General features: G+C 44.0%; 1 protein-coding gene across 2 annotated transcripts in view; it reads left to right on the forward strand.

The window, feature by feature from the left end:
• The window catches only part of FERRY3 (FERRY endosomal RAB5 effector complex subunit 3), a 30954-nt gene extending 5882 nt beyond the window's left edge, over window positions 1-25072 (forward strand). Inside the window, exons 5-14 of one of the 2 annotated variants that reach the window (XM_064142342.1) lie at window positions 1238-1337; window positions 1432-1553; window positions 3089-3195; window positions 4644-4841; window positions 9221-9349; window positions 11101-11169; window positions 13573-13775; window positions 20617-20674; window positions 22470-22537; window positions 24407-25072. In XM_064142342.1, coding sequence (XP_063998412.1) covers window positions 1238-1337; window positions 1432-1553; window positions 3089-3195; window positions 4644-4841; window positions 9221-9349; window positions 11101-11169; window positions 13573-13775; window positions 20617-20674; window positions 22470-22537; window positions 24407-24499 — 1147 coding nt within the window. In that variant the 3' untranslated portion in view covers window positions 24500-25072. The remainder of the gene's footprint in view (window positions 1-1237; window positions 1338-1431; window positions 1554-3088; window positions 3196-4643; window positions 4842-9220; window positions 9350-11100; window positions 11170-13572; window positions 13776-20616; window positions 20675-22469; window positions 22538-24406) is intronic. The other variant, XM_064142341.1, reaches the window with a different exon arrangement.
• The last annotated feature ends 827 nt before the right edge of the window (window positions 25073-25899 follow it).

Below are 25899 nucleotides of genomic sequence, written 5' to 3' on the forward strand. Positions count from 1 at the left end.
CATCCCCCTGTACTTAGCACTGATGAGGCCACACCTTGAGTATTGTGTTCAGTTCTGGGCCTCTCATTATTTGAGGGACATTAAGGTGCTGGAGCATGTCCAGAGTAGGGCAACAAGGCTGGTGAAGGGCCTGGAACACCTGGGCTGCAAGGAGCTTCTGAGGGAGCTGGGGATGTTCAGTCTGGAGAAGTGGAAGCTGAGGGGAGGTCTTACTGCTCTCTACAGCTGCCTGAAGGGAGGTTGCTGTGAGGAGGAGGGCAGCTTTTCTCCTTGACATCAAGTGACAGCACCAGAGGAAATGGTTACAAGCTGCACCAGGGGAGGTTTAGGCTGCATATTAGGAGATACTTCTTTACTGAAAGAGTTCTTAAATGTTGGAATGGCATTGCTAGAGTCACTATCCCTGGAGCTGTTTAAGGAGTGCATGGACCGGGTGCCTAGGGGCATGGTTTAGTGTTGACCCTTCAGTGCTGGGTCAAGGATTGGACTGGATGGTCTTGGAGGTCTCTTCCAACCTGATACGTTCTGTGATTCTGTTCTAGTCCTAGATTGAATGGTACTTCTAATTAGGGCATAAATGTTGCCAATAATGTGTTAACAAAACTTTTTGCTCCTTATTACCTCTTCTTAGTTATACATCTAGAAGAAAGAACACTTAATCCCAAGAGGAGGAGTGTTGAAGAGCTCTGGTGTGATAGAGCTGTGTATTGACTGATGGTCAATGTTAATTGGTCATATCTGTTTGTCATAACCAAGAAACTCTGTATGTTGGTGGCAGCTGCTGAGACTATTCCAGATGAATGTAGGCACTGTTCTGTTTACACAGGAGCTAACTTGAAATTCCTGACCCTCCAATCACATTTGTTTTGTGGGTATTCATTGCTAAATATGTGCTGGGGTAAATCAACAGCTTGCTGAAGAAAGGGCTGAATGTGAAAAGCTAAGTGAACCTGGGGATTAAGAAAACTAAGGAGGGATGAGGTATTGGATCAACTGGTCTAGTTGACTGGATAGGGCTGAATGTTAGGTTGTGGACTGGATGATCTTGGAGGTCTCTTCCAACCTGGCTGATTCTATGACAGGGCAGTCCTTTCAACTCCTAGTCTCTTTGTTGAATGTAGCTCAATTGGAAGCTTGTCTGACTACTAAAAATAGACTGAACACACCTGTTTCCTGGTGTTTACCTGCCTGCATCAGCTGTGGTTGTTGTAAACCTACATTTTTGCTTCTCTTTCAGACAAGGAGCTGAAATGGATAAGGTGATGCAGGAACTAGGGAAGTCTCTAACAGACCAAGATGTAAATTCATTAGCAGCTCAGCACTTTGAATCTCAGCAGGTAAATTAGGCTTGGTGAAGTAGAATATGTCATTCAAATAATTGTCTTACAAAAGAAAACCCAAACATGCAAATTGTCACTGTTGTTCTGTTAGGATTTGGAAAACAAATGGACCAATGAATTGAAACAGTCTACTGCTATCCAGAAGCAGGAATACCAGGAATGGGTGATAAAGCTTCATCAGGACCTAAAGAATCCCAACAACAGCTCAATCAGGTATTTACTCTCTCTGAGATGCTTATTTCTATCTGTAATAGTTCAAAGGATTTGCTTCTATATAATCATTATTTCACATTGACTATTTAACTAGAATAATCAGAAGCAAAACCTCTGTCATAATTAAATATTGTTGGGAGTTTCTTCATTGTGTGGTGTTAAAAAGTTTCTGTACCAAAAAAGTGTTATCATGCACTAAGCTACAATTGGAGGTGGATTGTGGTCTCTGTCAATTCTACCTTGATTTACAATTTCTACTAGTTTGCAACACTTTCTCTTACTAGTTAAGGACATTCTGCAGGATAATCGTAGCTTAGTAAGTGGTAGCAGTATGACATATCAAATCAATATGCTTTTTTCTCTCCCTTTTTAATTATTCATCACTGGACAGCTGAAAAAGGATTTTTTTAGTGTGAACACTTGTGGTGAGAGCTGAGCGAGAAGCTTTCTGGTAGAAAAAATGGTACGGAAATTGGAATGCATAACATGGGGAGATCCTTTGCCATCAGTAACCATCACCTTTGCTGCTGATGGGAACGAAAGAGTAAAACCTGGTGGTTATTTATACTTCATGTTAATAGAAGATCCTGTCTAAGTAATTTATGGGAAACACACCATCTTTAAGCAAGGTGGATGTCAGTGGTGAGAGGCAGGCATAAAGTACTTCATCACTTTCTCTGAAGTGTTTTCTTTTGGGATAAGTAAGCTGAATGTATGGAACATGATGGAAAAGAGAAATATATTGGAAGAGGATGCTCTATGTTTACTTTCCTCAGGATGTTTTTGCCTGGATTTATGTTTTGGAAGTCTTCAGTGGTTCTCAGGATGGCCCCAGAATGTCCTAAGACTGTGTAGCTCACAAACAAGCTAGCCTCTTTCTAACCTAGTGACCAGGAAAACATCACTGTGGTAGTGACAGTCTGCTTAAGCTCTGAGACTATTTCCAAAGTCTTTCCACAGAATATTCATGTTGGCTTTGATTATGAAACCACCAATCTGTAAAGAGAGTGACACTACAAGAGCTATTCACACCACTGTGAACCCGTTTGCATGTTTTGGTTTCCTCCTGCTGTGAAATAAGACCATAATTTGGACACTGAGTGCTTGATTTGTTTGTTTGGTTGGTTTTTTACCTCTCATTTAGTGTGGAGAGAAAGAAATGTTTTAGCTAGTAACTTCATAAATAAGGTTTAGGCTGTTATAAATAGACTGAGATTTTTTTCCCCCTTTTATTCCAGTGTTCTTATTATTACTGGGTGTTGTGATTTATTTTTATTTCTATCTCATAATGCTGTACAAATGAGCTAGGCAATGTCAGTATGACACCTGCTAGTATGCACCTAGAATACTGCACAATGGAAGAAGAATACTGCACAGTGGAAAAGCAAAGTCTCAGATGAGTGGAGTTCATTCAAATAGGTTTAGTCTCAGTCTCCACAAACTGGCTCTCAAAACTTTGGATAGCTTGCACAAAATGTTGTTGCTCTTGAACAAAAATTAGACTAAGCTTTGCATTGTATTTCTTATTGTTTTAGTGATGAAATTAAGGTTCAGCCCAGCCAACTGAGGGAATCTGTAGAAGGAAATGGAAGAATTTTTGAAGATCAAAGACTGTTAGAAGAAAGTTTTACTATTCACTTGGGTAAGGTAAACTGGCACCAAAACCAAACATGAGGACTGATGCTAGTAAATAATGTGTGTAAGCCATGTATTACTCACAGTATTTGTCAGCATATGTATTACATTGTTTGGTATTTCTTCTCCACCTATTTAAAAGAGGTACTGTATGCTATAAATTGTAGCAAACAATACCTAGCTGCCTGAAATATACTTAATGGAAAACGTTCTAGAAGCAAGTTTTTATCCACTGTGGCACAGTGACCAGTGTAGAAAAGAGCACTAACACCAAAACAGTGTGGTTAAATATTATGTTTTGACTTTCCCCATGTTTGGTATGAAAATATGGGTAGTAAATTCAGTTCCCATGATTGATTAACAGGAAAAAAATAGGTGATTGGTTTTTTACTTATTGTTTCTGCCTATTTTGACTGCATTAATATTTCATCCGTAGCCTTATAATGGGGAAGGAGACTCATTTTGGTTATAGATCAGCCTTGTTTTGTAGCAGTGTGTGATAAAACTGTATTTTGACCATTTCTTTGTAAACTGCTGATGTGTCTGTGAAATTGAATATATGGTTAAGAAATTTCTTTGAGTGATATTGATATATCCCTTCAATCTTTTTCATGAACCTTAGGGGGGGACTTTAATCTGTTTCATTTTAGTAACAATCTTGAAAATCCACATTTACTCTGTGTTAAAATCATTTACATGATTTTACAAGTGTAATGAATGTAGTCTTGCATCTAGGAAAGAACAAGCCCATAGACCAGCAGAGGTTGGGAACTGACCTATTGGAGAAGCTGCATATAGGAAAGACAGAAGGATGGCAGTGAGCCAGCAATGTGCCCTTGTGACTAAGAAGGCAGATGGCATCCTGGGGTGTCTTAGAGTGGCTGTGGTAGTAGGTTCAGAGAGAATCTCATTCTGCTCTAATCTGCCCTGGTGAGGCCACATCTGGAATATCATGTCCAGTTTTAGGACTCTTATTTAAAGGAAGACCTCAGGGAATTGCTTGAAAGAGTCCAGTGCAGAGTCACAAAGATGTTGAAGGCAGCCAGCTGAGGACAGGCTGAGGGAGCTAGGGCTCTTTAGCTTGGAGCAGAGGAGCCTGAGTGCTGCCCTCATTCATGTTGATAAAGATGTGAAGGATGAGTGTCAAGAGGATGGAGCCAGGCTCTGCTCAGGGATGTCCAGTGATAGGACAAGGGGCAACAGGTACAAGCTGGAACATAGGAGGTTCCACAAGAACATAAGGAAAAACTTTTTTGCTGTGAGAGTGGCAGAGCCCTGGCACAGGCTGCCCAGAGAGGTTGTGGAGTCTCCTCCTCTGCAGGCATTCCAAACCTGCCTGGATACATTCCTGTAGGACCTGCTGTAGGTGATTCTGCTATAGCAAGGAGAGTTGGACTGGATGATCTTTTGAGGTCACTTCTAACCCCTAAGATTGTGTGTAATAATACCATGCAGGAGCTCAGTTGAAGACCATGCATAACCTGAGGCTACTGAGAGCTGACATGCTGGATTTCTGTAAACACAAGCGCAATCATCGCAGTGGAGTAAAGCTTCACAGGCTTCAAACCGCAATGTCTCTCTACTCAACTTCTCTCTGTGGCCTGGTTTTGTTGGTGGATAACCGAATCAGTTCATACAGTGGCATCAAAAGAGGTGAGTCCTCTAATGGAGGGAAACAAATGTCAGTTTAAAAACTTGCTGTCTTCTCTCACGAAAAAATGCTCCTTGTAAATTTCAAACTTACTGGAGACCCTCGTGGTTTGGATGTGGTACTGAAAAAGGCTCACAGATGTGAAAAAGGCATACAGATAAGGATGGGAAGCAGAGTTGTCCTCTGATTTGCTGTCCTCCTCTTAGGTTTTGTCTTTCAGTAAGGAATGCTTTAGAGTGCACATTTCTATATTGATTTCCCTGCCTTTGACTTACTAGAGGGGCTTCTAACTCTATAATGTCAGATCAGCAGACTGAAACCTGTTTGCAAAGGTGGAAATTAAATACACTAAGGTTTTAAACTCAATGTATAAAAATACCACGTGCTTTAGATCAGTGTTAAAAAACACCATTGCAAATGAACAATGGGAATATTACTTACCTACTCCTGGAAAGCTTGATTAATAGGCATTTTAAGTGCATGTCTTTTGACTATATAGACACTGTGCTGAAGGTGTTTTGTGCCAAGGTCAAGCAGTGAAGCATGTGGTTGTTCTTGTTCCAATTTTAGTTACTAAGGCTTTCTCTGAATCAGACTATTGACTTTCTTACTTACCTCTTGAAGTTCAATACCAGAATATTTACACTTAAAATGTTATTTTGGCTGGAGCCACAGTTACTCATCACTAGTGTGCCATTAAAAAATGGACTTTGGTGGTTGATGCTATTTGAAAACAGTATGGAATCAAGCTTGTGGGGAAAAAAAAAGGAAGGGGAAGTGTACCAGTAAAAAATTACAGTTGCATTTTTACTGTTCTAATTTGCTAGTTGATTGATTCTGCCAATATTACATCACAGTTGTACTCATTTTAGGTGGTTGGGTTTTTTTACTAAATATTTAAAACAGTGATGAATGGAAAAGAACTTGTTTAAGCCACAGGTGCTAAGAGAAGGGGGACATTTATGCAATGCCATTAAACACGAAACTGCATCTTCTAGCCACCAATTAGAGCTTGCAGCCACAGTAGAGGGGAAAGTAAGGGACTGTATCACAATCTGTAAAATATAATCCACAATACATTTTGATTTCTTTTGTGTTCTAAAAGAACTTTGGTGAACTTAACTGTGGGCACATTCCACAGCTGTCTGCACAACCATTCTTTTCAAAAGCATTGCAGAAGTTAATGTCTTAGATCTCAGCTCCTCTGACCTAGTTCAGTATATTTCTTTAAACCATCAGTGAACATCTGGTTGTACTAAGGCCCCAAACCACTATAGGCAGCCACTGAGGTTTGGGCACTTATCTTACATCCTCTGTGTGGTAGGAGTGGTGGCTTCTGGCAGAAAAGCAGTAATAAACACCTTTGAGAGAAGTCTTTGCTCTTAAACTGTTAGGGCTATTTGTTGTGAGGACTTACTCTCCTTCTTCAAAGACTCTTTAAGAAAAAAATGGGCTAAGGGGTTCAACAGATCATAAAATTACTAGATGTAACCATTGATGATGTTGTTTTAAACAGAGAAGTTCCTGGCTTGCACAATCAAAATTTCTGGGTTACAAAAGCGAAGAAACAATTTTCTGTCCCTGTTTCAAAGCTGGAGAAAAATGCAAGCCTAACAGCCTTTATTTTATGATGAGCTAGAAGCTACCTCCTATTTCTGTGTGATTTTCAAAGGTAGTTTGGAGTATGTGAGCTTTATGTCAGCACACTGTTGATCCAAGCAACACCAGTCACTCAGCCAGTACTAAATGGAGGTACAAGGTCTTGCAACTTATGTAGTTAACCTTATCTCTGTAGCTCTATCCTGAAGAGGCATCTCTTAGAAGACAGTCTTGAACAAAAAGTTGAACTCATATATATGAAGCTTCAACATGCTAACTTCACCCAGGCTGATATTCCTAAGCTAGATGAACAGTTTCTTTATGCATTGCCTATCTCAAGTCCTTCGTATTAGGATTTTAGAGGGCTGCTGTGTCTCAGGTTTTGAATAGTTGTAACACAGACAAACTAAAGTAAAATTAATTTCTATGTAAATGGCAGAGGTTTTTCATTTGTCTGTTTCAAATAAAATATGATCTTATTATATCTTGATAAACACCAAAGGAACCAGGCTTTGGAATATGAACTTCCTTCTTCCAGAATTTATAATAAAGCCTTTTGAAAAATCGACTTTATAAAGGAAAATTCATGTAAAAAGATTAAGCTTTTTCTCTCTACTCTGCCTTCTCCTCATGCAGTCTGTTAATGGGGGTGCTCTCCAGATAGAACTTTAAGGAAGATTAGAGCAGGTGCTTCAAAATAGGAAGGAAGCAGCAGTTGCGAAGTCTAGCTCCTTGCTAATAGCATGTTTTGCTTCCCATTGACTTGCCTGGGGAGGTGGCCAGACATTAGAAATGGGAGCTTAAAATCAGTCACAGAGGCAGATCCTAATTATCTGTAGTATTACCAAGTCTGTAATACTTGCTTGTCAGGAAGAGTAACTTGCAGCTCTTTTCAGCTAATTCAATTTTCAGATCTGTGTTTTGAGAACTAAAACAACTGTTGTTGATTACAACCCCAAGCAGTTCTACAGGCTTAGGGCAGAATGGCTGGAAAGCAATCCAGTGGAAAAGAATCTGGGGATGCTGGTGGTCAGCTGGCTGAATATAAGCCAGCAGTGTGCCCAAGTGACCAACAAGGCCAACAGTATCCTGGCCTGTACCTCAATCAGTGTGTTGAGCAAGAATAGGGAAGTGATAATGCCCCCTATACTCAGCCCCAGTGAGCCCACAGCTTGAGTACTGGGTTCAGTTCTGGGTGTCACAGAGTAGGAAAGATGTTGCGATGCTGGAGTGTGTCCAGAGAAGAGCAACAAGGCTGCCTAGGGGTCTGCAGAGTGTCATACAAGGAATGACTGAGGGAACTGGGGTTGTTTAGAAGAGAAGCCTAAGGGGATATCCTACATCTATCTGAAAGGAGATTGGAGTGAGGCTGATGTTGGTCCCTTCTCCCAAGTAACCAATGACAGGACACGGGGAAATGGTTTCAAGCTGTGCCAGGGAAGGTTTAGATTAGATGTTAGGGAAAACTTTAGTGAGGGGTTGGAACAGGCTGCCCAGGAAGGTGGTAGAGTGGCCATCCCTGGAGGTGTTAGAGAAGCATGTGGATGTGGTGCTTTGGGATATAGTTTAGTGGTCATGTTAGTTGGGTTATGATTGGACTCAATGATCTTGGACGTCTTTTACATCATCAATGTTTATAAATATGTAAAGGGTGAGTGCCAGGAGTATGGAGCCAGGCTCTGCTTGGTGATGCCCAATGACAGGACAAGGGGCAACGGGTGGAAGGTGAGGCATAAGAAGTTTCATTTAAACATGAGGAGGATTTTTTTCCCTCTGAGGGTAGCAGAACACTGGAACAGGCTGCCCAGGGGAGTTGTGGAGTCTCCCTCTCTTGAGATATTCAAAACCCTCCTGGACATGTTCCTGCATGACCTGGTATAGGTGATTCTGCTCTGGCATGGGGTTTGGACTGGATGAGCTTTCAAGATCCCTTCTAGCCCCAGACATTCTATCATGGAATGAACAAGGTTGGAAGAAACCTCCAAGGTCATCCAGTCCAACCTAGCACCCAGCCCTATCCAGTCCTCTAGACCATGGCACTAAGTGCCTCATCCAGGCTTTTCTTCAGCACCTCCAGGCACAGCAACTCCACCACCTCCCTGGACAGCCCATTCCAATGCCAATCACTCTGGCAACAACTTCCTCCTAACATCCAGCCTAGACCTCCTCCCGCACAACTTGAGACTGTGTCCCCTTGTTCTATTGGTGGTTGCCCGGCAGAGGAGACCAACCCCCACCTGGCTGCAGCCTCCCTTCAGGTAGTTGTAGACAGCAATGAGATCAGCCCTGGCTAAACAACTTAGTGATTTTATGATTCTATGCAATTCCATCTTTCCAGATGCACTACTTATGAATTGCATCAATAATGCTTATTTTTCAAACCAAACTGGAATTCTGCTGTTGCTGCTGGAAGTATCTATTATGCATGTTCTAATCAAGTATCACAGATTGAAGGACTCTTAGCGATCCAACATCATTTTTAAAAGCACAATTACATTTAATGCACACATTGCTCTTATTTGGGGTATTTTTTAATCTGAATGGTTTTATTTGAACAGCAACAATGCCCAAGAGATGTTTTCTTTTCACCCAAAGCAATTAATTTCTTTCAAAAAAAAAAGATTTTGTCTCTGCCACAAGCTTGCCTTTTGAATTTCAAGAGGATTACAGCATGGCTTTGTCTGCTTTTGGGGAAGTTGCCTTTGTAACAGTAAAGCAGAATTATGTAATATTACTAAGCACACCCTTATGATGTGGATTTTTATCTCTTTTTTTCCCCTAGATTTTGCAACTGTTTGCCAAGAATGCACAGATTTCCATTTTCCTGGAATTCAAGAACAGCTCGAAATTGTCCAGAAGGTTGTACTTAAGGCCAGAGCACAGCGTAGCAGTAAGTCGAAAAGACACCATGGTCAGTGACAACCAAAATTACTTTCCTTGAAATAGAATAGTGGTCAGCTGAATGTTTATGGTTGCAGTCAAGTTGATTTCACTGCTCTTCTGTTACCTGATCTGTAAAATGCAGTCTGCAAACATGTTGAGAAACAGTGAGCACCCTGCATGAAGTGATCTTTTCACAGAGTCTGTGATCTTTTTTCACAGACAGCATGTTCACATGATGTCTTTGCTGCCATAACAGATCATAGAATCAACCTCGTTGGAAGAGAACTCCAACAGTTCTTCTGATACATATCTTCTTCAGATATACCTGACCAGAAAAAACAAACAACAAAACAAACAAAAAACCCTCAGACAAACAGTGTAGGGGAAATCAACAAAAAACAAAGTATAAACCTTTAGGTCCTTTGAAAGTAGGTCACGATGCTTTTCTGTACAGTTTGAACTGTTTGTAGCCACTCAGACTTCATCTGACTTCACTTTTTAAATGTCTATTTAAATGCAAAGCTTTAAAAATTGTGGCAGAACTTTTTCCTTCACTTAGAAGTGAACTCTAAAAGCTGAGTAACAAACTGACTGTGGATACTTTTTAATGCTGATCAAAATTCTTGTTTACTTGGCAGTTATATTTCCAACTGGCTGTGACATTTTCTGACTGCATGGTGTTAAGGCAGTACTTGTACATCATGGAACAGTTTGGTTTTCTTACAGAGAACTGCTTAAGTGTTTTAAATGTGTCAGTAATGTAAATAGAGTCAATGAGAGTACATCAAGAAACAAATTTGCTTAGGAAATGACATATTGCTGTAGTGTTTATACTGATTTATGTAGGCCTCTTTAAAAATTTACTTCTAAGAGCAAGAGCTTTTAAATGTATTATTTTAAAGGCAACGTAGTTTTGAGGACAGGGGGCAATCTGGAAAATTTAGCATCATGTTTAACAGTATTGTAGGGTTTTTTGGTCCAAATGAAGAGCTGTCATAGGATGATTCATTAAAGAAGCTTATGATTTGAGGTAGGATTCAGTCCAGTAGGATGAAGGAGGTTGTCTTTCCCCTGTACTCAGCACTGGTCAGGCCACACCTTGAGTACTGCGTCCAGTTCTGGGCTGCTAAATTCAAGAGAGATGTTGAGGTGCAGGAACATGTCCCGAGAAGGGCGACAAAGCTGGTGAGGGGCCTGGAACACAGCCCTGTGAGGAGAGGCTGAGGGAGCTGGGGGTGTGAAGCCTGGAGAAGAGGAGGCTCAAGGGGGACCTCATTGCTGTCTACAACTACTTGAAGAGAGGCTGTAGCCAGGTGGGGGTTGGTCTCTTCTGCCAGGCAACCAGCAAGAGAACAAGGGGACACAGTCTTGAGAGAAGGAAGGTCTAGGCTGGATGTTAGGAGGAAGTTGTTGCCAGAGAAAGTGATTTGTCATTGGAATGGGCTGCCCAGGGAGGTGGTGGAGTCACTGTCCCTGGAGGTGTTCAAGAGAAGAGTGGATGAGGCAGTGCCATGGTCTAGTTGACTGGGTAGGGCTGGGTGCTAAGTTGGCCTGGATGATCTTGGAGGTCTCTTCCAACCTGGTTGATTCTATGGGTCTATGATTCAGTCACTGTTGAAGACAGCAGAAACGCTTCCTCTCCATCTCTCTAATTTTTGGCAAGTTTTATGGTCATTTATGATAAAAATTCAAGCTGAATATTGTCTCTGTACATCAAACTTCGATGCTAGAGCATAATAGGTTCTATTTTCAGTATTTGTGCTACATGTTTACATACAGAAAACAAAAGCAGTGGAAATGAAGATAAATTAAAGAATGCTGAAAGAAACCAGTCAAATATTTTGCCAGGTGAGTTCTGTTGCATTCCCCCCCCCACATTTCTTAAAGCAAATCATGTTTTATAGATGCACATTTTTAGCTCTAGTCAAAACATAAATTATAAACTAAACTCAAGCTGACCTCAATCAGAAGAGAAGGATGTTCTTGTGGCTAAGACAGAGAACTGGGTGTCAGGACATCTGGTTTCTATTCCCAGCTTTGCCATTGCATCATGTGTTTTGGGGCAAATCACTTAACTTCTCTACAGCTAAAATTTCTTCTCAGAATTTTAGAGTGGGGGAAAAAATCACAGTGAGCATCTTGGGAGAAGGTGAAACTTAAGTACTAGCAACTAATTTTGTGTTTCAGATTGATTGTATATGTGTCACTGCTGTGCTACAGCAAAGCATGTCAGATGTATTGTTTAAGTTTGACCATGTACAAGTCCATTTCTCTGAAAGAGGAAATACCTTCAGTACTTGTTGGGATTATTTTGGTAAGGAGAGCAGTGCAATTTGAAGGCAAATACACAGGTGGAAGGGGGAGGAGTTAAATCCATGCAACCCATGGCTCAATAACAGGGTTTCTTAAAGTCACTTTCATAACTGCCATAGGGTTCTTAACAGATCGATCTGGGTGAATCTTACTGCAGTAGCTTTTGTGTTGCTGCTCTTAGATGATCATTGCTGGGCATTACTACCTCCTGAGCAGTCATCAAAAAGGAGTACATATTCATTCTTCAGCTGTCCCAGTGCCAAGGTAATATCTTAACTTAAAGGATCAGTGACAATAGGTGTGAAGAAAGATGTTCCAGCTGTTCACTGCAACAGCAGGAGCATTGCATAGCTGCTTTTCTATTGGCTCTAGTACAGGCTGCAGTGGAAAGGGTTAGAGGTATTCAGCAAACCGTTGTAGCACTCCGTCTTCCCTGAAGCAGGTGCATAGTAGTGTATGTGGCAGATCCACTCAGTGCTGTGCTCTTTGGCCCAGCTTTTCACAAGATTGTTGTTGAAGTGAGTGCCATTTCCACTGCAGTGGAAAGGAGAGAAGGAACCTGCGTTTCCTGCCTCTTACTCTTTCTGCATTGGATAAATGCACTCCAAGACTTAAAGTACACTCAAGAAGAAGCCTTGGTAGCCTCTTGCAAGCAACTCTCTAACCAATTTTCCCATCAATATCATTTTTTTTCAAATTCTAATGATCACTGATACCTTTGTCTTCCAGTGTTTATCTCAGTTGTTAGGTAACCCACTATCTTTTTCCACAGCCTTTTTGCATCCTTTATTTTAACCCATCCATTTTTGGTGTTTCCGCCTCCTACATCTGTCTGCAGTTCAGTTCTTGCCTTGTGTATTTTGAGTATTACACCTCCTCTGTGTTTGCTTTTCTGCTATATATAGATCATATCCGCCTGTACTGGCACTGTTGTGTCTTGTACCAGGTGTTTGTGATGCCAGTGAAACCCATCAAAGCAGGGCAGTGGGTGTAGGAGGAATGTAAAACAATGATATTCCAAGAGGTTTTAGATCAGTTGGTTTCTAACCATTTTTTTATCTGTGTGTAACTGTTCTGATCTGTTGCATGGCACCCAGAGGAGGGCCACCAAAATGATCAGAGGGTTGGAACACCCCTGCTACAATGGCAGGCTGAGGGAGCTGGGGTTATTCAGCCTGGAGAAGAGAAGGCTCAGGGGAGACCTAATAGCAGCCTTCCAGTACCTGAAGGGGACTACAAGAAGGAAAGAGAGAGACTGTTTACAAGGGCCTGTAGTGATAGGACAAAAGGCAATGGCTTCAAACTAGAGAAGAGCAGATTTAGATTGGATGTTAGAATGTGCTAGTTTGAAGCTAGCTAGAATATTTTGGTGAGAAGAATTAGATGATAGGATGTGAAAAGGAAACAATGATGATGGCTACTTCACTTATAGGCTTGCTGAGATGTATAAAAACAAGAACATAAATAGAGATAACAGAGTTGCTCTCTGGCTCTGGCTGCCTCCCTTCTCTGCCTAACCTGCTGCCTGTGTAATCTGTCTGCCTCCTAACCCCCATGCCAATTCTCCAAACTCACCTTGAATGTAAGGCAAAGTCTGGGTTAAGGTGGAGAGGTGGAAAGGAGGTGGAAGGTTCTTAACTATGAGGGTGGTGGAACACTGGGACAAGTCTGTCTGGAGAGGTGGTTTGAGTCTCCATCCCTGTAGATATTCAGGGTGATACTGGACAGGGCTCTGGGCAACCTGGTGTAGTTGAGGATGCCCCTGCTGACTGCAGGGAGGGTTGGACTAGCTGACCTTTGGAGATTCCTTCCAGCCTACACCTTTCTGTTTGTATTTGCCTGTTTGAACTGACTCTATCCTTACAGTGCCTAACAGCCTGGTCTCTGTGTGGATCACTATGATGATATCCTGCCTTCTTGGTTTATATTCTTCTGCAGGAGAATTCTACATCACACGCCATTCAAACCTGTCTGAAATCCACGTTGCTTTCCACCTCTGTGTGGATGATAATGTAAGATCTGGGAATGTAACTGCTCGAGATCCAGCCATCATGGGACTCAGGAACATCCTCAAAGTTTGCTGCACACATGACATCACTACCATCAGTATTCCTCTTCTACTGGTGCATGATATGTCAGAAGTAAGTAAACATAAAGGTCTACTTTGGTCTTGCAGAAGTGATTTTTGCAAAGGGTATGTTTTGTGCTGGTTTAAGCCAAATGGAATGCTCGAGCCATATCATTTTGCTGCCACTTATGCATATAGTGATCCAAATTGAGGAACAGGACTGGTTAAAACATTTCAGCCAGCTAAAGTACTTAGATTTTTTTTTTTATCTTTAGTTTTTGATTCCCACTCCTCATTTTGGGTGCTTCACTTCCTTCATCCAGATGAATGCACAGTTATACAAGTGTCAAGAAAAGAAGAACCTGATGGAATAGGTCTAGAGGAGGATCACAAAGATAATCAGGGGTGTGATGGTTTGAGTGTTACCAAGGCGGCTGGAACACCTCCACTATGAGGACAGGCTGAGGCAGCTGTGGTTGTTCATTCTGGAAAGGAGAAGTTTCCATGGAGACCTAACAGCAGCCTTCCAGTACCTGAAGGGGGCCTATAAGAAGGAAAGAGAGAGACTGTTTACAAAGGTCTGTAGTGATAGGACGAAGAGCTATGGTTTGGAATTAGGGAAGAGTAGGTTTAGACTGGATGCTAGGAACAAGTTCTCCACTATGAAGGTGATGGAACACAAATGGGTTGCCCAGGGAGGTAGTTGAGGCCCAAACCCTGGAGATATTCAGGGTCAGGCTTGATAAGGCTTTGAGGAACCTGATCTAGTGGAGTATGTTCCTGCTGACTGCAGCAAGGTTGCACTAGCTGACGTTTGCAGGTCCCTTCCAACCCAATCCATTCTATGGTGCTACATGCCTGGAAGTCTTCTGGCAACATATGTGTCTTAGAAACTGTACCTTCAGAGTCACTGATGCAACAGTGACACCAGATCCTCAGTTTCATATGTTGTTAGCTAGAAAATTAAAGCCAAATTTTATGAGCAGCAGAACTAGCTGCTTGCCTAGGAAGTTTTCTATCCCAAAACTCCACTCTCACCTCAGCCCTATACATCAGCAGCAGATTTTCACGTTCCTCTCAGCTGTCTTCATCACTCTGTAATCACTTGCATCCATGATATCTGTCCACTTCCTCAAAGTGCCCCAAATTAGCAGCTCAGCATTAGTAGCAGCATATTGCTAAAGCTGTTTGTCAGTACAAGTTTGCTTGCTTACAGTGCTGAGCTTTTGTGTTCTGCAGTTCACAGGGGTGCTCCTGTAGAGCTTGTCTCATGCCCAACTGTAACTCTTCACAGTGCACAGTGATGTAAGATCATTGATTCTGCTTTCTCACAAGGCATTAGCAGAGAAGAAAAGGGGGTGGAGAGGCAGGGAGAGAATCACAGAATCAGTCAGGGTTGGAAGGGACCACAAAGATCATCTAGTTCCAACCTCCCTGCCATGGGCAGGGACACCCTACCCTAGATCAGGCTGGCAAGGGCCCCATGCAGCCTGGCCTTAAACACCTCCAGGCATGGGGCCTCAACCACCTCCCTGGGCAACCCATGCCAGGCTCTCACCACTGTAATGCTGAAGAACTTCCTCCTCACCTCCAGTCTGAATCTCCCCATCTCCAGCTTCACTCCATTCCCCCTAGTTCTGTCACTTCCTGAGAGCCTGAAAAGTCCCTCTCCAGCTTTTTTTGTAGACCCCCTTCAGATCCTGGAAGGCCACAAGAAGGTCACCTGGGAGCCTCCTCTTCTCCAGACTGAACAGCCCCAACTCTTTCAGTCTGTCCTCACAGCAGAGCTGCTCCAGCCCTCTGAGTATCCTCATGGCCCTAAGCAATGGGCAGGTAGTACCAGGTGTGCCTCACCTACTTAGGAGGTAAGAAGGCTGTAAGCATCATTAGCAAAGGAAGTTAATGCTGTTGTTGCTGATAGGTTTTCTTACAACTATAGTCTGGTTTGGATTTCTAATTAGTAACCCTTGGATTTTTTTTCACATGTAAATTTCAGTTCTGCCTTTCCATCTTGGAAAGTGCTGATTTATCATAGCAAGATGCAGGCTCACCAATGAATTACCTCTAACTGTGACTCTTTTGGTTGGAAGACAGCCTAGAAGTGGCCACTTTTTGCAAGACCAGGGCATCTAATTGTCAAAGTGCAAGCAGTGCAGAAGTTAGAAATGCCCACTGCTGAAGCTTTTAAAGGAGGTGCTGGAGCAGGTGCAGAGAAGGGCGATGAGGCTGAGGAGAGGTCTGGCAAACATGACCTATGAGGAGCAGCTGAGGGAACTGGGGTTGTTTAGTCTGGAGAAGAGGAGGCTGAGAGGGGACCTTATTGCCCTCTGCAACTACCTAAAAGGAGTTTGTAGTGAGGCTGGAGCTGGTCTCTTCTCTCAAATTACTAATGATAGGACAAGAGGAAATGGTCTCAAGTTGCGTCAGGAGAGGTTTAGGTTGGATGTTGGGAGGAAGTTCTTTCCTGAGCAGGTGGTCAGGCACTGGAACAGGCTGCCCAGGGAGGTGGTGGAGTCACCATCCCTGGAGGTGTTTAAAAGGTGAGTGGATGTGGAGCTTGAGGCTATGATCTGGTGATAAAGGATGCTGGGATGAAGGTTGGCCTGGCTGATCCTGGTCGTCCTTTGCAACCACAGCGATTCCTAGTGCTTAGATGTTGTGCTGAGGGATTTGGATTAGTCAAGGACTTGTCAGTGTGAAACTGATGATTGGACTCGATGAGCTTGAAGAGCTTTTCCAATCTAAGAAATTCTGTGATTCTGTGATATACTTCCACACATAAAAGTAGACTCTTAAGTAATGAATGGTATTATATCTGAAATTTTTAATCTCTGATATGAAGACCTGGTTTTGTGCACAAATACAAGTAAACAACTTGCAGGGCAGTAGCCTGGGTTTACTTCCGAGTCCCAGTTCCTGTGTTTTCATAAATTTATTGAGCTTTTATTTTTAAACCTTCTTAGTTTTAGCTTTTGTTTGCATGCCTCTATTTCACAATACAAATAAAGCACAAGACCAGGTGTTCAACATCCTTTGAGAGTGTGTTGGTATTTGGATGTGTGAAACTGAAGAATTACCTCTTGTCTAGTGCTGGATGCTTTAAAAGGTTCTGGCAAAACAAATTTACCTTTCATATTAAGTTCTCAGAGTAAGCAGAAAGTGACCTCTCTGAGAACTGTATGTTTAGCCCAGGCTGCACAGTGTGAATTGCATTAGCAGCATTGCTTATTACAGTGCTTTGCAGCTGGCTGACCTCATGTGAAGCACACAAATGTGTAACTTGTTGTTGAGGGAAAAGTCAATAACAGGTTTCTGAAAGTTAACCTGAACTTGGTGCCTTCAGCAGCCCCAGTTTTTTTGAACCTACATTTACCACCTACATAAAAACATTTTTGTCAAGTGGTTAACCAGGAGCACAGCTGCAGGAGATGTTTGCATGCTTCACTGTGACAGGCATTCAGCGTTGAGTTTGCTCTGTGCTTTTCGCCAAATGTTTTCTTCTTTTATGGCTGGAAGAGAGATGGATGAGGCCAGAAGTTGGATGAGGCCTTAAGCAACTTGGTGTAGTGGAAGGTGTCCCTGCTAATGCCAGGAGGATTAGAACTAGATGATCCTTAAGGTTCCTTCCAACTAAAACCATTCCATGAATAATGAGTGTATCAGTCTCACTGGAGACATTGCATTTTATTATCAAAAAATGAGGAATTCTGTTTTCATAGAATCATAGAATCAAGCAGGTTGGAAGAGACCTCCAAGATCATCCAGTCCAACCTAGCACCCAGCCCTATCCAGTCAACTAGACCATGGCACTAAGTGCCTCATGCAGGCTTTTCTTGAAGACCTCAAGGGACAGTGCCTCCACCACCTCCCTGGGCAGCCCATTCCAATGCCAATCACTCTCTCTGCGAAGAACTTTCTCCTAACATCCAACCTATACCTACCTCGGCACAACTTGAGACTGTGTCCCCTTGTTCTATTGCTGGTTGCCTGGGAGAAGAGGCCACCCCCCACCTGGCTACAGTGTCCCTTTAGGTAGTTGTAGACAGCAATGAGGTCAGCCCTGAGCCTCCTCTTCTCCAGGCTAAACAAATCCAGCTCCCTCAGCCTCTCCTCATAGGATTTGTGTTCCAGGCCCCTCCCCAGCTTTGTTGCCCTTCTCTGGACACATTCCAGCTTGTGATGAGAGCAACACAAAGCAGATTCCTCTGTTCTCATCAAAGGAGAGAAATTTGGTACTTCAGAAAGGAAAAATCAGACAAGTTCACATTCAGAACAACTGTCGGATTGCTGTTCTGACTCCAGTGTATAAAATCAGGAATGAAATAGCTATTACAACATGTCATCCCTAAAAATGCTGGAGCTAGCGCTCTTCCCTGTATCTAGTGGAGTCCCTCAGAGGTTGATACTGGGACCAGTACTATTCATCAGTGGCACAGAGGGCACTGTTAGCAAGTTTGCCGAGGACACCAGACTGTAAGGAGTGGTTGACGCACCTGAAGGCTGTGCTGACATTCAGCCAGACCTGGACAGGCTGCAGCGTCGGATGAAGAGAAATTGGGTGAAATCCAATGATGGCAAGTGCAGGCTCTTGCATCTGAGAAAGAGCAACCCCATGGACCAGTAGAGGTTTGGGACTGAGCTGTTAGAGAGCAGCAAAGAGAAGAGGGACCAGGGGGTCCTGGTGGACAGAAGGATGACTGAGCATGCTGCTCTTGTGGCCAAGAAAGCCAGTGGCATCCCTAGTGGATTAGGAGGGCTGTGGCTAAGAGATTGAGAGAGGTTTTCCTCCCCCTCTACTCTGCCTTGGTGAGGCCACATCCAGAATATTTTGTCCAGTTCTGGGCCCCTCAGTTCAAGAAGGACCTCAGAGAATGCTTGAGAGAATCCAGTGCAGAGCAACAAAGATGCCGAAGACAGGGAGATCCCTGTGATGACAGGCCTAGGGAGCTGGGACTTGGAGCTTGAGCAGAGGAGCCTAAGGGGTGACCTCATTCATCTTGATGTTCAGAGCAGTGTCAGGACGATAAAGTCAGGCTCTGCTCAGGGATGCCCAATGATAGGACAAGGGGCAATGGGGGCAAGCTAGGTTCTGTGTGAGCATAAGGAAAAACATTTTCACTGTGAGGATGCCAGAGCCCTGGCACAGGCTGCCCAGAGAGGTTGTGGAGTCATCTTCTCTAGAGAGTTCCACACCTGCCTGGATGCATTCCTTTGTGACCTGCTGTAGGTGATCCTGCTCTGGCAGGGGGAGTTGACTGGATGATCTTCGGAGGTTCTTTCCAACCCTTAGTATTCTGTGATTCTTAGAGAGAGATGCACTGGCATAGATGACATCACTCTGGTATACAATACTGTGAAAACTGCATCCGGAGAGGTCCCAGGAGACTGGAAAATGGCCAACGTGGTCCCCATCCACAAAAAGGGTCGGATGGAGGAAACTGGGAATTACAGACCTGTCAGCCTGACCTCAGTGCCAGGAAAACTGACGGAGCAGGTTCTCTTGGGGCCAATAACTGCGCACCTGAGGGATGGCAAAGATCTCAGGTCCAGCCAGCATGGGTTTAGGAAGGGCAGATCCTGCCTTTCTAACCTGATCTCCTTCTATGATCAGGTGACCCGCTTGGTGGATGTGGGGAGGCCTGTGGATGTGGTCTATCTGGACTTCAGCAAGGCCTTTGACACTGTCCCCCACAGCAAACTGCTGGCTAAGCTGTTCAGCCCGCGGCTTGGATGGTAACACTCTGTGCTGGGTTAGGAACTGGCTGGAGGGCCAGACCCAGAGAGTGGTGGTGAATGGTGCCACATCCAGCTGGCGGCCAGTCACTAGTGGTGTCCCTCAGGGATCAGTGCTGGGCCCCATCCTCTTTAACATCTTCATAGATGATCTGGATGAGGGCATGGAGTCAGTCATCAGCAAGTTTGCAGATGACACTAAGCTGGGGGCAGATGTGACTGAGTTGGAAGGCAGAAGGGCTCTGCAGCGGGACCTTGACCGCCTGGACAGATGGGCAGAGGCCAATGGGATGGGGTTCAATAGCTCCAAGTGCAGGGTGCTGCACTTTGGCCACAACAACCCCATGCAGAGATACAGGCTGGGGTCGGAGTGGCTGGAGAGCAGCCAGACAGAGAGGGATCTGGGGATACTGATTGATACCCGCCTGAACATGAGCCAGCAGTGTGCCCAGGTAGCCAAGAGAGCCAGTGGCATCCTGGCCTGCATCAGGAATGGTGTGGTCAGCAGGAGCAGGGAGGTCATTCTGCCCCTGTACTCTGCACTGGTCAGACCACACCTCGAGTACTGCGTTCAGTTCTGGGCCCCCCAGTTTAGGAAGGACACTGAGATGCTTGAGCGTGTCCAGAGAAGGGCGACGAGGCTGGTGAGAGGCCTCGAGCACAAGCCCTACGAGGAGAGGCTGAGGGAGCTGGGGTTGTTTAGCCTGGAGAAGAGGAGGCTCAGGGGTGACCTTATTGCTGTCTACAACTACCTGAGGGATGGTTGTGGCCAGGAGGAGGTTGCTCTCTTCTCTCAGGTGGCCAGCACCAGAACGAGAGGACACAGCCTCAGGCTGCGCCAGGGGAAATTTCGCCTCGAGGTGAGGAGAAAGTTCTTCACTGAGAGAGTCATTGGGCACTGGAATGGGCTGCCTGGGGAGGTGGTGGAGTCGTCGTCCCTGGGGCAGTTCAAGGCAAGGTTGGATGTGGCACTTGGTGCCATGGTCTAGCCTTGGGCACTGTGGTAAAGGGTTGGACTTGATGATCTGTGAGGTCTCTTCCAACCTTGGTGATACTGTGATACTGTGATACTGTAGTGCTGCTTAAATACCTTTGGGGGAAATGGGGTTCTATGGCAAAATTATTATTTGTCTGTTAGTCTTGTGATTGGGAACTGAAGCTTTCCATTCCTTCATTTCTAGGAAATGACGATTCCATGGTGCTTGAAGAGGGCAGAGCTTGTGTTCAAGTGTGTTAAAGGTATGTTAGTGAATGCTTCAGATGGGGTTTTTGTGGTGGTGGTGGTGTGATGTCATATGCACCCTGAGCTAAGAGTGATGACATCCACTCTTAGCTCAGGGTGCATATTTACAAAAAAAAAAAAAAAAAAAAAAAAGGTGCTTGTCAATGATTTATTGTTTGTAAAACATATATATTTTTTCATTTTGAAATTCTCAGCTATTACGCCAGGAAAGAGTCTCAGACACTTGGATATTAAAAATGCTTTCAAAGCATCTTTACAACTTAAACATGGTTGGTAGAAGAAAAAGCCTTTTATTGCTATTGCGAGTAATCATAGAATCAATCAGGTTGGAAGAAACCTCCAAGATCATCCAGGCCAACCTAGCACGCAGCCCTATCCAGTCAACTAGATCATGGCACTAAGTGCCTCATCCAGGCTTTGCTTCAACACCTCCAGGGACAGTGACTCCACCACCTCCCTGGGCAGCCCATTCCAGTGCCAGTCACTCTCTCTGTGAAGAACTTCCTCCTAACATCCAGCCTAGACCTCCCCCAGCACAACTTGAGACTATGTCCCCTTGTTCTGTTGCTGACTGCCTGGCAGAAGAGACCAACCCCCACCTGGCTACAGCCTCCCTTCAGGTAGTTGTGGAGAGCAAAGAGGTCATCCCTGAGCCTCCTCTTCTGCAGGCTGCACACCCCCAGCTCTCTCAGCCTCTCCTCATAGGGTTTGTGTTCCAGGCCTGTCACCAGCTTTGTCACCCTTCTCTGGACACGTTCCAGCATCTCAACATCTCTCTTGAATTGAGAGTTCTCTATAGTATAATTTCCAAGATCTTTGGTATTTTGATTACCTTAGACAGTGAGCACTCCCCACGTTTTTCCAAGACCAGTTTATTCATCTCTTCACTGGAAAGTCATCATGACTGGATTTGGTTTTCTGTCTTCCCAAGTGGCATTTTTGCTTACTCCATCTTGTGTGTTGCACTTAATTACTTGATCATTCAAAATGCTAGTAGTGTTCATGTTCTCTCTACCACCTATGTGAGGGACTTTTTCTGGTTGTGGCTTGTAATTTGCAATGGGATATCATCCACATAGTCACTCTGATTAAACAAATACTTCTCTGAGTGTTTTTGTTTGCTTGTGGACCTTGTTGTTCATTTGTGAAGAAGTGATAGCATAACAATGTCATGGTGTAACCTGAGCCATAAATGAGTTATGAGCTTTTTCCATGTAAGGGGCTCCAGGTGGTTGCTGCCAGATAGTCAGGGTGCTTTTGGCAAGAGGCTTCAACAACATGGATGGAGTCATAGAATCAACCAGGTTGGAAGACACCTCTGAGGTCATCCAGTCCAACCTATCGCCTAGCCCTGGCCAATCAACTAGACCATGGCACCAAGTGCCTCATCCAGGCTTTTCTTCAACACCTCCAGAGATGGTGACCTCACCACCTCCCTGGGCAGCCCATTCACATCAGAGATGAAGGAAAGAGCTGTTTCTCAATGAGAGCAATACATTGGAAGAACTTACAGCATTTACCTCTGGAGAAAGCTCTCACTTCTGCTGGCTAGTTCTGTGTTGTGCCATAGGACTGATGATTATTCTGCTCTTCAGAGCAGAATCTTGTTGGGTTGTCTCCACAGACTTTCCAGTTTTAACAAGCTTCAGTTAGGAGGTTGGTCAAGTCTGATTTAAATGTGACACATCCCATTCAGGCAGTTAAAATCCTAATTGTATGTGACGACTCCCTTACTGCTTGTTAGCACTGTACTGGAGAAGTAATGCATGTGGTTTAAATGCTGCTTTTTAGGTTTCATGATGGAAATGGCCTCGTGGGATGGAGGAATTTCTCGGACTGTGCAATTCTTGGTACCACAGGTATGTTAAGACAAGTTTGCCTCCAGCCTAGGAGACTGTTGGAACCAGAGGTTAAATGTCAGCAGGTCTCAATTTCATAATCTCTGCTATGCCTGTCTACTTTTCTGTGAGCTGAAATTAATTACTGTGGGTTTGGTTCCTTGTCTATAAAGCAGGACTAAGAATGATTTATTGTTTTTTTTTTTATATCATTCTGAAGATGCTGATGTTTCAAACTGGAAAGTTCACCTTTACAAACTGTGAATACATCACCTTTAAGATTCTTCTTTGCCATTTCCTTTGAAGTAATGATCTAACCTTGTATTGCATAAGTCATACTGGCCAATGACTTGCCAAGTTGCAGTGCACTCAATTGCCAATGCCAGGAGATGGGGGACAGGCTCTGCTCACTTGTTCCCTGGGATAGGACAAGGAGCAATGGGTGTAAAATGCAGCAAAAAGGGATCCGCCTCAACACAAAGTGGAACTTCTTTACTGTGAGGGTCACAGAGCACTGGAACAGGCTCCCTAGAGAGGCTGTGGAGTCTCCTTCTATGGAGACTTTGAAGGCCTGTCTGGAGGGGAGGAATAACAAACTCCACTAGTACCGACTAGGAGGTGATCTGCTGGAAAGTAGCCCTGTGGAGAGGGACCTGTGGGTCCTGGTGGATACCAAGTTAACCATGACACAGCAATGTGCCCTTGTGGCCAAGAAGGCCAATGGGATCCTGGGGTGTATTAGGAGGAGTGTGTCCAGCAGATCAAGGGAGGTTCTCCTCCCCCTCTACTCTGCCCTGCTGAGACCTCATCTTGAATACTGTGTTCAGTTTTGGGCTCCCCAGTTGAAGAGGGACAGGGATCTGCTGGAGAGGGTCCAGCAGAGGGCTATGAGGATGATGAGGGGACTGGATGGTATGGCTTATGAGGAGAGGCAGAGGGACCTGAGGCTGTTTAGTCTGGAGAAGAGAAGACAGAGAGGGGATTTGATAAATGTTTATAAGTATCTGAGGGCTGGCCAGGAGTGGGGGACAGGCTCTGCTCACTGCTCCCTGGGCTAGGACAAGGAGCAATGGGTGCAAGTTGCAGCAAAACAGGTTCTGCCTCAACACAAGGGGGAACTTCTTTACTGTGGGGGTCACAGAGCACTGGAACAGGCTCCCCAGAGAGGTTGTGGAGTCTCCTCTGGAGCCTTTCAAGGCCTGCCTGGATGTGTTCCTCTGTGATCTGTGGTAGATAGTATTGTCCTGCTCTGGCAGGGGGGTTGGACTCGATGATCTCCTTGGGTCTCTTCCAACCTCTAATATCCTGTGAGCCTGTGAATTCAATCATGCTTCCACAAAGTCCTTAATAACTCCAGGTACTTGAAGTTCATCGCAATTAAGGTTCTGAAATTGCTCAATTTGGAGTTTTATCTGATCTTTAGAAACAGGAAATTTTCCAAGTGTGCCCAGCACTCAAGTTTTATTTATTCTAAAAGAGCATTGCTGAAAGTCACATAAAAATCAGTGTTATGTTAGGAAAGAAATGACTTGTATTTCTGGACAAAGTAGTAAACTGCTGACCCAGGAGGAAGCTAAGAATAAACCAAGTACTGAAGTTAAATCTGATGCTGGAGTTCAGAGTACAGGAGCCCTGTAGATAGCAAGCAGCACTGTCCTGAGCCAAAATAGTCAATTACAGGATATCTACTGAAAACTGCTATGTCAGCTAAATTCACAAACTGATTCTAGATCTGTCTGAATTAGAGCACAGTTGGAGCATTATATTTTTCATTTTCTGACAAATTGCACTTCTGTTAAGAAACAAATTTTAGAGCAGCTTCATTCTTCTAAGCTACATCAAAAAGCCAACCCAAAACTATTGCTGTATTTTGTTTTATTCTTTTTCCAGACAATTTCTGAGGAAATGTTTTACCAGCTGAGTAATATGCTTCCACAAATCTTCAGAGTGTCCTCTACACTGACTCTGACCTCTAAGCACTGAAGTTTGTGCAGCAGCAGCAAGATTCATCCCCGTGACAAAGGATGAGATTACAGAGATAGTGAACTGGAATGTCTCTTTTCTGAGAGATGATGACCCTGAAGTGATACTTGTGGCAATTGCAAGAATCATGTTGTTACCATCATAAAAGACAAACAAGTTGATTTTTGCCTCTTGCTTTGTTTCAGCAAAGTATTTGTGTTGAATTCCTCAACCTTTATCTGAAGGATGTTCAGTGTAACTTATGTATGCAATCTACAGAGGTATGTAGGTGATCCTCATACTTAAGCAGCAGGAGTAAGAGCTTAGGGTGGGAATAAAAGCTGAGTGAGCTTCAGGTTGTTGACTTTTAAACCTATTGTCTGAGTTTGCTCAGTGACATGTCAAAAATTATGAACTTGGAGTATCTTGGCTATAATTTGTCCCAGATGTCTTTCCAGCATCACAGTCACCACTAAATAAAGTGCATTAATGCTTCATTTTAGTGTTTAAAAAATGAAAGACATGAAACAAGCATTGAACCTGCTGCATTTTGTAAATCTTGGAAATGTATTTATACAAAATCAATCAAAATTATTTATCTGTGACAGTGTTTTTAATTATTTCTTACTTTTTTTTAAACTGTGTTAATGTTCTGCTTTCTTTCAACATTTCACGTTAGCAAGTGTGTCACATGAATAACTTAATGACAGGATGCCATCCAGTGGGACCTGGACACGCTGAAGAGGTGGGCTGAGGAGAATCTCAGGCAGTTCAGTAAGGCAAAGAGTTAAGGTCCTGCATCTACATCAGAGCAATCCGAGACATCAATACAGGCTGGGGAATGATGAAATTGAGAGCAGCCCTGCAGAAAAGTACTTAGAAGTGCTGGTGGACGAGAAGCCAGACAGGAGCCAACAGCGTGCGCTTGCAGCTCAAGAGGGCCATTGGCGTCCTGGGCTGCAGCAGAAGTACTGTGGCCAGAGATGGAGAGAGAGGATTCTGCCACTTTTCTCTGTGCTGGTGAGAACTCACATGGAGTACTGCATCCAGCTCTGGAGACCTCAACACAGGAAGGACATGGACCTGATGGAGCAGGTCCAGAGGAGGGCCATGAAAATGATCAGGGGGGCTGGAACACCTCTGCTATGAGGACAGACTGAGGGAGCTGGGGTTGTTCAGCCTGGAGAAGAGAAGGCTTCAGGGAGACCTGGTAGCAGTCTTCCAGTACCTGAAGGGGGCCTACAGAAAGGTGAGGATAGTCTTTATCAGGTCCTCTTGTGATAGAATCAGAGAATCAGTCAGGGTTGGAGGGGACCACATGAATCATCTAGTTCCAACCCCCATGCCATGGGCAGGGACACCCCAGCCTAGAGCAGGCTGGCCAGAGCCTCATCCAGCCACGGGGCCACAACCACCTCCCT

This window comes from Pogoniulus pusillus, chromosome 4, assembly GCF_015220805.1.
Source record: "Pogoniulus pusillus isolate bPogPus1 chromosome 4, bPogPus1.pri, whole genome shotgun sequence".
Lineage (NCBI taxonomy): Eukaryota > Metazoa > Chordata > Aves > Piciformes > Lybiidae > Pogoniulus > Pogoniulus pusillus.